Source organism: Sylvia atricapilla, chromosome 15, assembly GCF_009819655.1.
Source record: "Sylvia atricapilla isolate bSylAtr1 chromosome 15, bSylAtr1.pri, whole genome shotgun sequence".
Taxonomy (NCBI): Eukaryota; Metazoa; Chordata; class Aves; order Passeriformes; family Sylviidae; genus Sylvia; species Sylvia atricapilla.
Window position 1 is genome coordinate 13,676,575 of NC_089154.1, and position 14,046 is coordinate 13,690,620.

General features: G+C 39.7%; 1 protein-coding gene across 7 annotated transcripts in view; it reads left to right on the plus strand.

Moving 5' to 3' along the window:
* CLEC16A (C-type lectin domain containing 16A) overlaps window positions 1-12,521 on the plus strand; it is a 60,977-nt gene extending 48,456 nt beyond the window's left edge. For 3 of the 7 annotated variants that reach the window (XM_066330265.1, XM_066330266.1, XM_066330269.1), the window contains one exon: window positions 7,454-7,835. In XM_066330265.1, coding sequence (XP_066186362.1) covers window positions 7,454-7,794 — 341 coding nt within the window. In that variant the 3' untranslated portion in view covers window positions 7,795-7,835. Of the gene's footprint in view, window positions 1-3,518; window positions 3,643-6,412; window positions 6,466-7,453; window positions 7,836-7,876 lie in introns of those variants that run through there. The other 4 variants (XM_066330271.1, XM_066330273.1, XM_066330268.1 and 1 more) reach the window with 4 other exon arrangements.
* The last annotated feature ends 1,525 nt before the right edge of the window (window positions 12,522-14,046 follow it).

Sequence of the window (14,046 nt, forward strand, 5' to 3'; positions counted from 1 at the left end):
ACACATAATCTGGCTTCTATGAAAAACTGCATAGCTCCAGAACACATAATTAGTCATTAAATATAAAAAGATAGTGAATTATTGAAGTAAAATCACGGACTGTAGTTAACAAAATTACACTCTACTTACACATTATGCTGGCATTTATGTAACATAAAATTCTGTTTGTTTTTACTGCATTTTAAAAAGCTTGATGACAGGAGGCTGCTCATTGGTTTCCAAAAAAAAAAAAAAAAAAAAAAAGCAACAGTGAACCCCAAACTCTTCCCTACCATCCTCACCCCCCAAAACCCCAAAATAAAAATAATGAAAAAAAACCAAAACCAGAGGAAAAGTATATTGAAATGCCTGGTTTCAGTATGCACTCCACCAGTTAGGCTGCATGAACTGCCCACTTTGACCTTCATTGTGACTTAATCATAAAATGTGTGCAAAATGCCACGTGTTGTGCAGGAAAACTGTCTTTGGGTGTGCTTTGATTTTATTTTTTTTTTTTTTATGTGATGCTTTAGCAAATGTGGCTGTGAGGATCCATTTCTGTGCTCTGCCACTGGGCACAGTCACTTTTAGCCAGGTCAGAGGAAATGAACCTGACATTGGGCATCAGCTGCTTCAGGCCCAAATCTGCAGCTTGCACTAAGCTGCTGCAGGGATGACTTTTGAGCTCAGCTCCTGTGGCTGAGTGTCTGATGGTGTCTCAAGGTCCTTATTATAGACTGCTGAGAATTCTGAAATCCCTGGAGCAAGGTCTTTTGGGAGGTGTGAATGTAGGAAGGGTTTTCCCCAGCACCTGGAGCTCTATTGACACTTTGTACCAATACTCAGTGTCAGTCCAATGGTGTCATTTATTCCTGGGATCAGTGTCTCTGCATTTACTGATTGACCAGTTTGCTGTGAGTTTGAGTATTCTCCCTCTTGTAGCACTTACATGTAAATGTGACCCATAGTGGAAACCTGCCAGGAGTGAAAGTGAGGGTCTGTTTGGCATGTGCAGGTGGCTGCCGTGTGGGTTTGTGCATGAACAGAGCTCTGCTGACATGGGTGACAGTGCCATGAGCACAGTGTGTGTTACATCAGGTCAGACTGACCACTCAGCTGGGGTATGGAAACAGTTGTTGGTATTCACCCACTTCTCTGTAAAGAGATGGGTTTCCCTTTGCTTAACCACTTGAGGACAGTTGAAAATGAACTGCCTGACTCTGCTGTGAAGCAGAAGAGACTTGCATGATGTGAAGTGGCTCCTTTGTGGAGGAAGAAACCAGTTGCTGATGAGCAGCAAGCAGTTACCAAAATCTGGTTTTTTATGTCCCAAGGTAGCGCCTGAATGCTGCTGCAGTCGGTCATGTTTGATTTGATTGATTTTCCATTCCATTTTGAACACACACAAACTTACAGGAGCTGTCTGCTCCTCCTTCCCTGCCCCCTGTTGATTCTGGCACCTGCTCAAGATGTGAGCATGAAGAGCACCCTGGGTTGCTCAGGAACTTCAGACAAGAAGGCCAGACTAGATAAAGGGGAGATGCCTATCTGGACTTCAAGGAAACAACCTCAACTACCTTTTTAAGAGCATAATCTTAAACCATACAGCTTTTTATTCCGTGAACTTGTGATTAAAGTGTCCTAAGCCACAGTCTCTTGACAGATTTAAACTGGTCAGAGTTTGATATGTTTGAGATGATACTTGTAAATCTTCACAGAGTTGTTTCAGGAAATAAGATTTGGAACATAGACACCAATTTTTTATCTAAAACGGTGATAGATGAGAACAAATTGCATGTTAGTTAGGAGAAAATGTTACAACATAGAGGATATATTGATGATTAAACAGCAATTGAGCTTTCAAGAACGTGTCACAGGAAAATGTTACATGAATTCAATATTAAAAAAAAATTACTTGTTATCACTTGTACCTGCATCAGTCAGTCATGCAGTGTTGCATCAACTGCTTTGTCATGAGTGAAATACTGTGATTCCTGAGTTTATTGGCTATCCCACCTAGTACTTGTCACACTGCTTTATGGCACAGATATTTTAAAGGCTAGCAACTCCCCCATTTGCAGTGCTTGGGGATTAAGCTTAGCCCTTTATACAAGATTACTGGTCTTTGAAATTGAAAAAGCAGAAATCATCTCTTAAAGAGAGCAGAATGCTTAAGAAGACAGAAAAATCAGTATCAGGTTCTGCAAGTGCTGCTATCAGGTTGGTTTTTTCTTTGTATTTACATATTTCTTTTTTTCATTATCATGTGCTTTTGAAATGTTGCTGTGATAAGGTAGAAATGTTCTCTTGTTAGGTAGATTTTAGTCATCAAGTTTCAGAGCTTCAGATACAGTCATGTCTTGGCTACCCTTGCTGGAACTGTGCACTTCTTTAAAGTGCTTATTTTCATATATGCCAAGGATTAGATATAGAAGGTCTCTTACTGTAAGTTAGCGTTCTTCCAGAATTATGAATGTGTTAATGTCATCTGTGCTGTATTTTATTACTTCTTAAGCTGTCTTAACTTCGAAAAAGCAATTGGCTTCAGTGCTTAAGAAAATGTTTACATCGGAGCAATAGCTAATGAGGACTTCACAAGGCACTGATCTGTGCACTTAAGTTGTATTTTATGTTTCTGGCAGGTACTGATGATAAAAGATCTAAAATAAGTACTAGGAGCTGTCCCTTGTTGCAGAGAACATATTGGATTCCAGTCTGTGAAATTAAATTTCTATTCCAAGGAGAGGATGATTAATCAAGCATGGAGAGTTTATAGGAGCAGTGCCTGCCTTCCTACTGAAACCATCTCTGTCTCTTCCCTCTATAATCAGTAATGTAAATGTGGTTTGACCTCCTGTTCTGTGATGCTCTAGTAATTTTCTGACTAGGTGAGGAAGTACTTTTGTTCTTAGAAAGTTTCTTTTCTAGGAACTTTCTATGCACCAAGCATCATCATCTGAACTGCTGTTATCTTTTCAAACTCTGTGTTTGACTTTGTCATAAACCAAATGAAAATGCTACTGCTGGGTATGAGAACAGTAGAGCTGAATGGTCTGAAGTGGTGTCACTTGCACAGTTCTGCACCACATACAATTCATGGCCAGGGAAAGGAGAATAATTCTGTGCCACCAGAATTTGTGGTAAATAAGGAAGGTAAAAGCTTCTCTCAAAGTTTCTAAAGCAGGTCAGTAGATTGTAATGCAAATAAATACCTGCTTGCCCTCCTTGGTGTAAGTGCTGTTGGTATTGCCAGACCTAGCTCAAGCTTATGAACATTTTCAGATAGGAAGCAAAAAAGTGAATTCATACAAACTCATTTGTTTCTAAAGAATGAATACTTCCACCTTCAGAAGTATTTCCCAAACATAGAAGGCTCTTGATGCGGTGTCAAATTGTATCCAAGATACCAGCAGTTACAGGTGTGTCCTTGTCACTTACTCTTGTTGCTGCTCTAACATTTATCCTTTGTCTCCATTCCAGTTTCCCTTCCCTGTGTCATTGTTCAAGCCTGTGTATGATTTCTGGCTGTTTCCCTCTAGTAAGGTCTGGCAGGAAAGGACGCCGGCGGGTGTTTAGTCTGTCGGAGGCTGACAGTCACGGTGGACACTGGGTTTAGGCCTTCCAGCAGCAGCTGCAGCAGAAACTCCCGCAATACCCACTCAGGCAGGTTCCTCCATAAGCCTTCACCAGCCCATAACAATCAATAGATTGCTTTCCATGCTGACAGCAGTGGCAGTGAGGTAGGAAACGGAAGAAAGCACCGTAATACGTGTCTGCGTTTTGTTTTGGGAGGGCTGTAAAGCAATAACGAGCTGTTCCTGAAAGCCTCGTCTGCAGCTTCTGCCACGGCTCTGGGCACTCCTGCCAAAGGTGGAAACTGTGCTAGCCAGCCTCCAGCTTCAAAGCAGCCATGTCTTCATTTGCACAGGGCAGCCCTGGCTGTAGTGAAATTGAGCAAGCACAGGCTCCTGAATGGGCAGTAATGCAGGTCCTTGGCCTGCAGCAAGAAATCTGCTGATAGCACAGGTCAGATGGACAGGCATTCAGCATGAGACTGTCCCTGGACTCTGATGGCACAAGTTTAGTATTTCTGTGATCATCAGATTCTGGCAGGTGACGTTATGGCCTGTTTGCCCTCACCTGAGGAGGTGAGGAAGGGGAGCAGATAAAAAAATATGGAAATACACTCCAGATGACCTTTGTAATAGAATCTGTTTTAACTTGTATCTAATTCATTTCTTTTCTTTTGTTACTATCATGGCATGAAGATACTTTACTCTGCTAATATTACATAGACGTCCTTTTTCATCTTTATAGATTTAATTTGCAACTTTTTGCTTAATGTCTTGTAATTTGTATTTTTGTTATCCTTTCATAATATGTTGCCGTACAGCTCAGGACACTTCTCTGGGGGTGATATTCATTCTTTCCATTTTATGTTCTTTTCTAACTTGTCTCACAATAACCCTTCTTAACATAAGTTAATATAACAAGTTGAATGTTTTAGTTGGGATTTTTTTGCTGTAATGATAATCTTTGCAGCATTAAAGAAGTGCTGAAATCCATGTAAGGCTGTTGAAGGTTCTGCATCCAAAGAGAGCTAATAATACTCCAAAACTTGCTGGATTACACCTTGTTTTCAACAAGGGCAATAAGTTTGGAGGTATGGAAGGCTGTTTGTTAGAACTCATTGTTAAATCAGAACCATTTTAAGAAGCTGACTTCACACTCCCTGGTTTTGTTGCAGATCTGGCACATATTTTGTGCCAGAACACACTTGCTTAGATACATGAAGGCTGGGGAGAGAGAAGTAGAAATGCTGTTTTCTAGTATTAGGCGATAACCTTTTGATATTTAAGAGCAGAGCACATCTCAGTGGCTGGTAGTTTTATCCAGGGGAAAATTACAAACTTTTTTCTTTGTATCCAAAAGTCAAGCTGGAGCAAAGTGTTGGAGTCTAGGTTTTTTGAAAGCCAGTTAGTATTTTTATATGTAATACAAAGGGAAATTCCAGATAATAAGTAGAGAAATTAATCTGTAAAAATCCCAGGTACATGAAGCTCTTTAGAAGCAAAAGCTTGGTACTTGGTACCTTTTAAAGACAGACATTCTTGTGAGTTCCAGACCATGTTCAGAGCTCTCCCTCCTCCAGCCCTTTGTGTGTTGGGATTTGCTTTCTGGTCATTTTGGCAGTAGTGCCACCCTGGGTGACAGCAATTGGCCATTGTTCCCTGAAATTCAGTGCCAGAGTGATGGAAGTGAGGCTGGCAGTAACCAAGGACCTCCTAAGAGGAGACAGAGACTGGCTTCTAGCAGTGGGAAATAAAAGCTGGAGGAAAACAGAGGAGAGCTCTGATCTTGTGTTCTCTGCAAATGCTGCCACTGAAATACTGGCCAGTATTATTCGTCTTACAGTTTTTGATATTTTTATCTTTCTTCTTAATGTTCTTTGAGACTTCTGTGTAGGAAGTTTGGACTTGTTAACTCCAGATATTTTTTCTATGAAGACTTATTTCAAATGCTTCTTGTTTGTGGCATTGAGAAGGGAGTCACTTCAGCATTGCCTTTAGAACCTGCCTGGAAGGATTTGGGGACAATCCAGCATCACAAAGGAATGTGTCTGCCTTTCATTATTTCAGTAAATACAAATATTAAGAAAATACATTGATGCCCTATTGGGAGAGGGGAAGAAATGATTTAAGAAATGAAGTGCAGATTGGGAAGTTAAATAGAACTGTAATAGGAATGTGCTGTGTAGAACATTTTGAACAGAATGCCATTGATTGATGATAATACTTAACTTACCAGAATGCCTCAGGTTTCTGAGTCCTGAATTTGCGTGACTATTCATGCTAAAGTATAACTAAGATTAAAAAATTATCTTGGCAAAGAATGTTTGATAGCCTTTTAAGATTTTGTAGATTCAAAAAGCAGAAACTTACTGTTCTGTGCATACTTAAATGTTAGTGTTTAGCTTGGAATTCAGAGAAATGAGCCTGTGTTTCATTGTTTTAGCAGTTCATTTTCCATGTAATTCTTGCATCACCTTCTCTGTTATCAGTTGCTACATTCCCACTAAAGCTTCTTGACAGATAAAAAGAATCTGTAGGGTTATTTTGAATCTGTCCTTATAGTTCAGAAATAACCACTGATGTCTCTTTTATTTAAAAGTAGACTTTGTTACCATCTATAAATCTTGTTTTTACCAAAACAAGAGGCTTTAGCCACCAATTCAGCAGAAAGTACACATGAGTAGTTGTGAAGTGAGTATACACCATTGTTTGGGTTATCTTACCAGAAAGGCAAAAAAAGAAAAAGTCAATAATTTTCATGTTATCCACTGATACCCATTCCATTCTCTACTTTGTTTTTCTTTTTTATTTTTTCTATTTTTTTTCTTTGTCTTATGTTCATGCTTTTTGTTCTTTTCCAGGACTAATTGGAATCATATTGAAACGGAAATATTTTTAAGGTCACTGTGTATTAAAACCATAACTTAATTCTTAGCTTCTGTATTCACTACATTGCCTTGTAGGCTTTTCTGCAGATGCCTGTACACTTGAACACATGCTGTTTCTTACAAAATCTTTAAAACTGGTTTGTCTTGAAGCTGGATACCTGTTACTTTAATGGCATCTATTATTGTAGCCTGAAAAGAAAAAAACCTGACTTTTCTGGGCATATTTGGTCATCTAAGGCTGTTTCACCTCATCCCCTCCATTCCCTCTCCATCCTGAGCCAATGAACAGATTGTTTGACAGTTCACCAGGAGTTTTAGGGGGGAAAGGACAATACAAATAGCTATTAATGTGGGAAGGTGCAGCAGCGTATCAGTTTTCTGTAGCATTTCTGTTCATTCTCAGTTTTATCAGTGTTGGATGCTCCATGCTTAGGAGGACAAAACCCCCAAGGCTGTGTAAACCAGGCCTTTCAGTTGCAGTAAGGACATTTTCCTCCTTCCTCTTCTGCCATAATTGTGCTCTCTGTGCTTGAGGTGTCGCTTTAATGTGAATCTGGAGCATGAATTGAGAGAATGCCTTCCAAATTTTTGTAAGAAACAGGCCACCTTTTGGGAAAGCTGGCTGTAGAGTGGTTCTTCAGTTTTTCTTTTATGTCTGAAGATCTTCCTGATATGGGGTAGTGGTTCATTTTAGTTCATACTAAATACTGGAGAGGTTTCTTTCCCTCTACTTCCTCTCTCTAAGAACATTTCTAATATTGCTACATACTCTAATACTAAATGTATAAAATTGGTTCCTAATTTGGACAGGATCCTGCTGGCTTTTTAGGTTATGCCTTTATAATGGTTTGGTTTCTTTCTAATTACTAAAATGCGGATGTGTAAGCATAGTGCTTCACAGAACTGTATTTTCCACTTAGTTATTCTTGAACACTCAGGAATAGTGGTGTATTGTTAGGCTTAATGTGCATACTGACTCGAATATTAATTGTTCTTGGTGTTTTCTTTCCTCAGATGATGCTTCAGCTCCAGAGCAGCCTGTGATGGCCAGCTCCAGTCAGACGATGCTGACTGATGAAACTCTCTCAGCTGTTTCAAAGTCCAACAAAAATCCTGTAAAAACCAGTGACATAGAAACAGCCAACCTGTCTCCCAGCCTGATTCCTGCACAGCAGCCCACGATATCCTTGCTCACAGAGGACAGCACGGACACACTGAGCGTGGAGTCACTCACACTGGTGCCACCAGTGGATCCACACAGCATTCGGACATTCCCCTGCCTCCCTCAGGCCTCTCTGCAGTCCCAGGCTGAAGCTGACAAGGCGAAAGAGGTGGAGGAAGAGTGTTCTGACTAAAGTCACCACGCAGACTGTAATAAACAGTGAAGGAAGTGCAACCAAGTTGTGATTTGTTTTTTCCTCTGGGATACTTCTGGAGGCCTCGGGTCCGTGTGAAGGGACCAACTGGTGACAGAGAATGTCAGCAGCTTTTAGAGCCAACATCGGATCCTCAGCGTATCTGAACTGGAAGAGGCACACAAAACCCACACTTGGGAATCTGGACTGCTTCTTGCCTACCAGCTTCTGTTATACAACAACATGAACGTGTTTCAGAGGACCTGCTGCCTTTCTAATAGGAACTAATCAATTGTAAAAGGTCTACAGTATTACGGCAAAGTGAAGAGATTTTTGGACACCCAGAACCATGGCACTGCATTATTACGTCTCTGAAACGGGAGATGTGCCATTGACCAGAAAAAATGATATATTGTAGGACAGAGGTAAAACTTCCCTTTGAGTCAGGGTGTGTTTTTTCAGTTTGATGTTTGGTTTGGGTTTTTTTTTTTTTGTGGAGGAAGAATTTGGGGCTTTTATTTTGGATTTTTTTTTTTGGTTGGTTGTTTTTGTTTCTTAATCCTGATCTTGTTCATCTTTTGGAGGTCTGTACAATACCAGCAGGCTCAGCCACATTCAGTATTGTCTTTGTAGGACTCCAGAATTGAATATTATGTTTTCCATATGTAGTATTTATTTCAAGGTTTGGTTCAAAGTTAAAATACAATGCGTGTTCAAATTAACCTAAGGGATTTTTGAGACTACTTCAGTCTTTGCTTAGCTGCCTAGAGAGGAATGTAAAATATTTTAAAAGATTGCTATAGCTTGTTTGTTCACTTCTGACAGTCAAATTGCTACATATCTGAGGAATGGTGATATCCCTTCAACTGAAAGACAACTTCAAGAAGCAGACAGAAGCAGTTTTGAGAGATTTTTCAGATTTTTCAGTCATGTAGGAAGAAAGTCACCATATCTAACTGATAATTCCTTTGCAATCTGATCTCAAAAGGTATTGTGTAATTTTATTTTTTTTTCCTTGCTGGGGTAGTATTCCAGCATTGCTACATCAAAGTGGTTCTAAGTTAACATTACTTCCTAGGTCCTGACACCAAGTTGACAGAAAAGGGAAAGATGCTGACCAAAGTTTGAAATGTTCTTTGCTGATTTGATACATAGTGAACATGAAAGGAATTTAAGATTTTTCATCAATTTCCAAGTAAGTTAATTTAAATTAATAGTAAAATAAGCAGATTACTGGTCTGTTCATACCACTGAGTTGGCAGTTCCTCAGAGGAGGAGTGCTGTTTACTTGCTATTGATTTCAGTCAGCACTGCAATCTGTTTCCTCATGCTGTCTCTACTGGCACTGAGCTCTTACCAAATAGGTGGATCTGCAGAGTTTTTACCCACTTCCCAGTGCTTACTGTACCTCTTCCTGGCTGTCATAGGGAATACTTGAAGTGATTTTTCAGTGTTTATACATATATAGATATAAAGAGAGTGACTAATTGACAGGTACCACTTTTCTCACTTTCTGTCCTCTCCTCCACATAATAATTGAATCTTTGCCAACTGAGTATATGAGGTGTCTGCTACTGAAAAGCCAGTAACTTTTCCCCCTTCATTAACATTTTCATGCAGTTTTGATTTCTAATTTTCTGTGACTTCTACTTTCTCTCAAATTGAATTAACTGATACTCTGACCATTCCAGAGTGGCCCAAACTCTAAATGAGCTCAGAGTTAGGTGTCCTCAGCACTGCAGTGGATTTTGTGTGAAAATCTGGCATTACTGGAATAAGAGCCTACTTTTTGAGTTTTTTAGTCTGATGTTTAAGATGAATTTGCAGTCATGCAGTCACTGCTGCAGTTAATGTGCATGTACCTGAATGAGCTGAGACATCAGGAGCAATCTGGGCACAGGGACCACATGAATTTTTATTAGCTGAACTGATTGCAGTCTAGGCTTTCTCTAAAATGTTGCAGCATTACACTATAGTCTTGATAATATTCTGAAGATCACTATAAAAAATGCCTCACTTTATTTAAAAGCATTTTATATTAGTTATTAACCTTAAATTCTTGACCTAGATTACACAAAATATCACTGTGCAGGCTGAGTTCCCTTAAATAGAATCCATTTTAGACTGGAATACCTTGATCTGTATTTATCTCATTTCAATTCTAGCAAGATTAGAGTCATGCACAAGGAGTCTCTTCAAGGCATATGCATAATCTGACCCCTGAGCTGCACTGCACAAGAAATGGGGCAAAGGGAAAAGAGGTGACTTTGTGCTTTTCATTATTTTTGAGTGGCTTTTAAATCTCATGATCACTTGTCTAGGGAGAGCTTCACAGGAAATGACTGAGATAGATACTATTATTAGGGGGGAAAAAAAGAATAGATCTGCTGTTCATTTTCCCTAGCCCCCTCTGGGGGAAAAAGCTTTCTGAGATCCAACCTAAACCTGCCCCAACTCAGGTCCAGCCATTTCCTGATTAAGGAGTAATGTGTGAGTGATTCTAATTTCCACACTGACTGCAAGTGTCTTGGGGTGTTTACTTCAAGCAACCCAGGAATTCAGAAATTGCCCTGGAATTAAGGGTCATTTCACTAGCAGGAAAGAAACTTTATGCTTGAAGACATAGGTGAGCTGTCAAACAAACAGGTCAAACTGTGTGTAAGGATGAAGCCACTTCTGAGAGCAAACACTTCACTCACGTGGTGCTGTTGGTCTGGTGTAATCAGTCACCTCACTGCAGAATACCTCAGGGAGTAGCAGTCAGAAAACCCCCACCAAGCTGGACATTCTGCTCTTGTCTCCACTCACCAGCTGAAGGTAAACTTGCCTTTAAAAGAGCATTGCCCAGGCAGACAGCTGCTCTCTGGGAAAATAAATGGTTTAGTCCTGTAGTTGGATCAGAGATCTGCAGAGACATCAGCTGGGGACAGGGAGCTCGAGGCCTTTTGCCTCCAGGGTAATTAGTCTTCTTCTTTCAGACAGCCTCATGTAGCCATCAAAATATATGCAGAAAATTCTCTTAACTGCTACTGTCCTCCTTGAAAGAGTTTTTTGGTGTGTCCCTGGTTCAGCACCACTGCCCTACCCGGGAATATCACTCCCCTGGGCACTGCTCTTCTGGTATCTAGCAATCTTTGGAGAAGTTCTCTGTGCTTGCCTGCTGTGTTTCTCTTGACCTTTCCCAACATTTGCAGCATGAATTAGAAACAAAATAGAATGACTCTTCCCATCTCCCATTGGATTCTGGAAAGCAGAGGGTGATCCATGAAGGGCTTGCTAGGGTGGGATGTTTTTAGGGGTTGGGAGGGTTGTGCTTGGGGGTTTTCCTGCTGCTCAGGACTTGCGCAGCATCAAAGACATAGGAGATGCAGTTCTTGACTGAGTCTCAAACAGAGGGTTCTTTCATATGGAAGCATATTTTTATATTACATTTGTACAGAATTTTCCCTATTTTGATCTCCCAACATTTTTAGATTTGCACGTTGCTCAGATTTGATTTCTTTTGCAAGGTGTTACAATACACATATTTTGTGTTTGTTAGTGTATTATAAATGTAAAACTAAATTTTTGTTGTCTAATAAATGTGCACTGTGGTGGTATCTGGTTTATTGTTTTGCTAACTTGAATTCATTGGCTCTTAATATGAAAAGGAAAAACTTGTCATTGTTGGGACTGTCTTGTTAGCATAAATAAAGTGTGGAGTGCATTTATTTTAAAAGTAACTAAAAATGGCTTAAGCAGGTAATGACTAAGAGTACTTATAACAAAAGTTAAAGTCCAGACTAGTTCACAGAATTCTTTTAAGATCATAATCTGAAGATTCATGAGATGTTTATCTTGTTTCCCATTACTTTTGGTTATGGATACTCATACTGAAGTGAGTTTAAGACACAGAGTAATTGCAGTCTGATCACTTCAGTGTGTGTTAGAAGATATGAGGGTTAGTGTTTGGGTGAATTTAAGGACTATTTGTGGCAGAAGTATTTACAATAAATACAAAGATAATTTTTTTTAAAGATCAAGAATAGGTTCAAGTGCACAATGTCTAGGAGCTTTGTTTTGCCCAGGGACAGCACTGAATATACCCTGTCACAGCTTCAGTAAACCCTCTGCCAGTGTTACAGACTTTGGAAGGTAACTTGAGGCGTCTCCACTTGTGAACAGTGTTGATATTTTTGTTGCAAACTTTTTCCTTGATTTTTAGCTGCTTTGTAAGTTTGATTGTTTTCAATGCAAAGAGGAAGAAATGTATTTTTCTAGAAGAATGAATGTACCTGGGGTTTAAGCACTACAAAAAGCATTTAATTAACACGGACTGTCCTCCTATGAAATATGTTTCAGTGAAGTTGCCTGAAATGTAGTTCATTTGAGGAAAAAAAGTCCTGACCATGCACTACATTTACATGAAAAAAAGCCCAAACATGGTGTGAATTGAATTCTGAAATGTCTTTCTACAGGCAATAAGTATTAATTATTTAATGTAAGTTATGTTAGATATTTGGAGTAAATGTGGTATCTTATGTTAATTTAAAGAACAATGTAACTAAACATCTGGGAGGGGAGTGGAATTAGAAGATATTGGTGTATGTTTCTGAAATCCAGACTTCTGAGTCTGGATTTGGTAGCATTGATAATTTGTCGTGGCTATTGAAAACCTGGACAAGAACAAGGAACAGACCTTTCTTTGTAAATGGAACTTGGCAATAAAAACGGTGTTACTAAGAAAACTTCCTTCCCTTTCATGTTCTGTTGCTGCACTGATGCACAAGGACATCCAAAAGCAGTGAAAGGCAAAATTTGCAGAACCTTGCTTTTATTTAGAAGGATCTTGTGGATATGTGGCTGTTAGGCATTTTGATCTTTAAGCCAGGGTAATTTGCTCTGTGTGTGCAGGGAAGACACAGCAGGAGAGGGAGCAGAAACAAGCCTGGAAGGGCAATGGAAAGCAGATGAGACCAAGGATTAAGAGGGGCTGCAACATCTGAAATATCTGTGAGCAACTTGGAGAGTGCCTGTCAGGTGTGATTTCTCCCCCAAATACATGATTTCACCCTCTGCCTCTTTCTCTGGTGCACGTTGCCAGTTCAGTATGTGGATTAAATCCAACCCAGTTATTAGTTAGGTTCTTGTTAATTAGCCTCTATGTCTATAGGAATTCATCACAGTCAATATACGTTCCTTGGGAATTGTTATTTCTCAAAATAGTCACTGCTTGCTCCAGAAGCTTTCTTAGGAAGAAATTAGATTTCATTGTACCATCTAATAAGCAAGCCAGGTATCAGAGATAGGAGACAACACTGTGATTTACTCAAAGATGCAATATTAAATCATAGTGTGTTATGGCAAATGAGCTTAAATCTGCTCCTGGCAGCTGAACTTTCTAAATTTTGCCAGTAATACTGCTTTAAGGATGCCAATTTGTGGCCAGGAAGATCCCTTCCTTCACGTTTGAAACTGCTTTGTGGTTCTGTATCACGATGCTTCAGAGCTCTTGCAGACTTCTGTCTTGTCATTTTTCCTGTGGCTCTGTACTAAACCTTTCTAGACTGAGACACTTGAGTCAGATTGAGCCTCTTGAGGAGTGAGTTACTAATGATCAGAGAGGGAATGAAAGCACAGCCTCCAAACCTCTTCTCATGCTGACTGGGTTGAAAGTGAACTAGACAGAAATGCATTAGTCCTCTCTTTTCTCAGTCCCCAGAAACATCTCAGTGCAGCAACTTGAACAGTCCTATAGTGGGTAAATCCCCATCTTTATCAGCAAGATAATTCCAGCATAGTTACAAGAAGAAGAAAGTGAAACTCTGTCAATACATATGTCTTTGTCAAAGTAACTTTTGTCTAAATAAAGACACAGCATTTGGAGATAAACTCTTTGTTCTTTGACACTTAACCTTTGTTTCTCTATCAAGGAAGGAGTTCTTTTGGACTTTGTGGATGCTGCTGTTCAGGCAAAAGAAACTGCATTTCTACTCTGCCATGTTAGAGAACTGGGAATGAGAGATGGCTGTTTATATGAGTGCATTCCCTGAAAATTCTGTTCAATTTTAAACTCATACGTTTGATCTCTTGAATAAGGAGAAGTAGAGGGAGTTGCAGCACCTGGAGTTGCAAATGTCCAGTGGCAAAATTGGAAGAAAGGTTTCAGGCCAATGTTCATACACTGTTAAGGCAGTTGAGATGATGGGGAATATGTCAGTCTGGTTGGATGGTGCTCAATTGTGTGTCTGCTTTTAACTGAAGGATTTTACC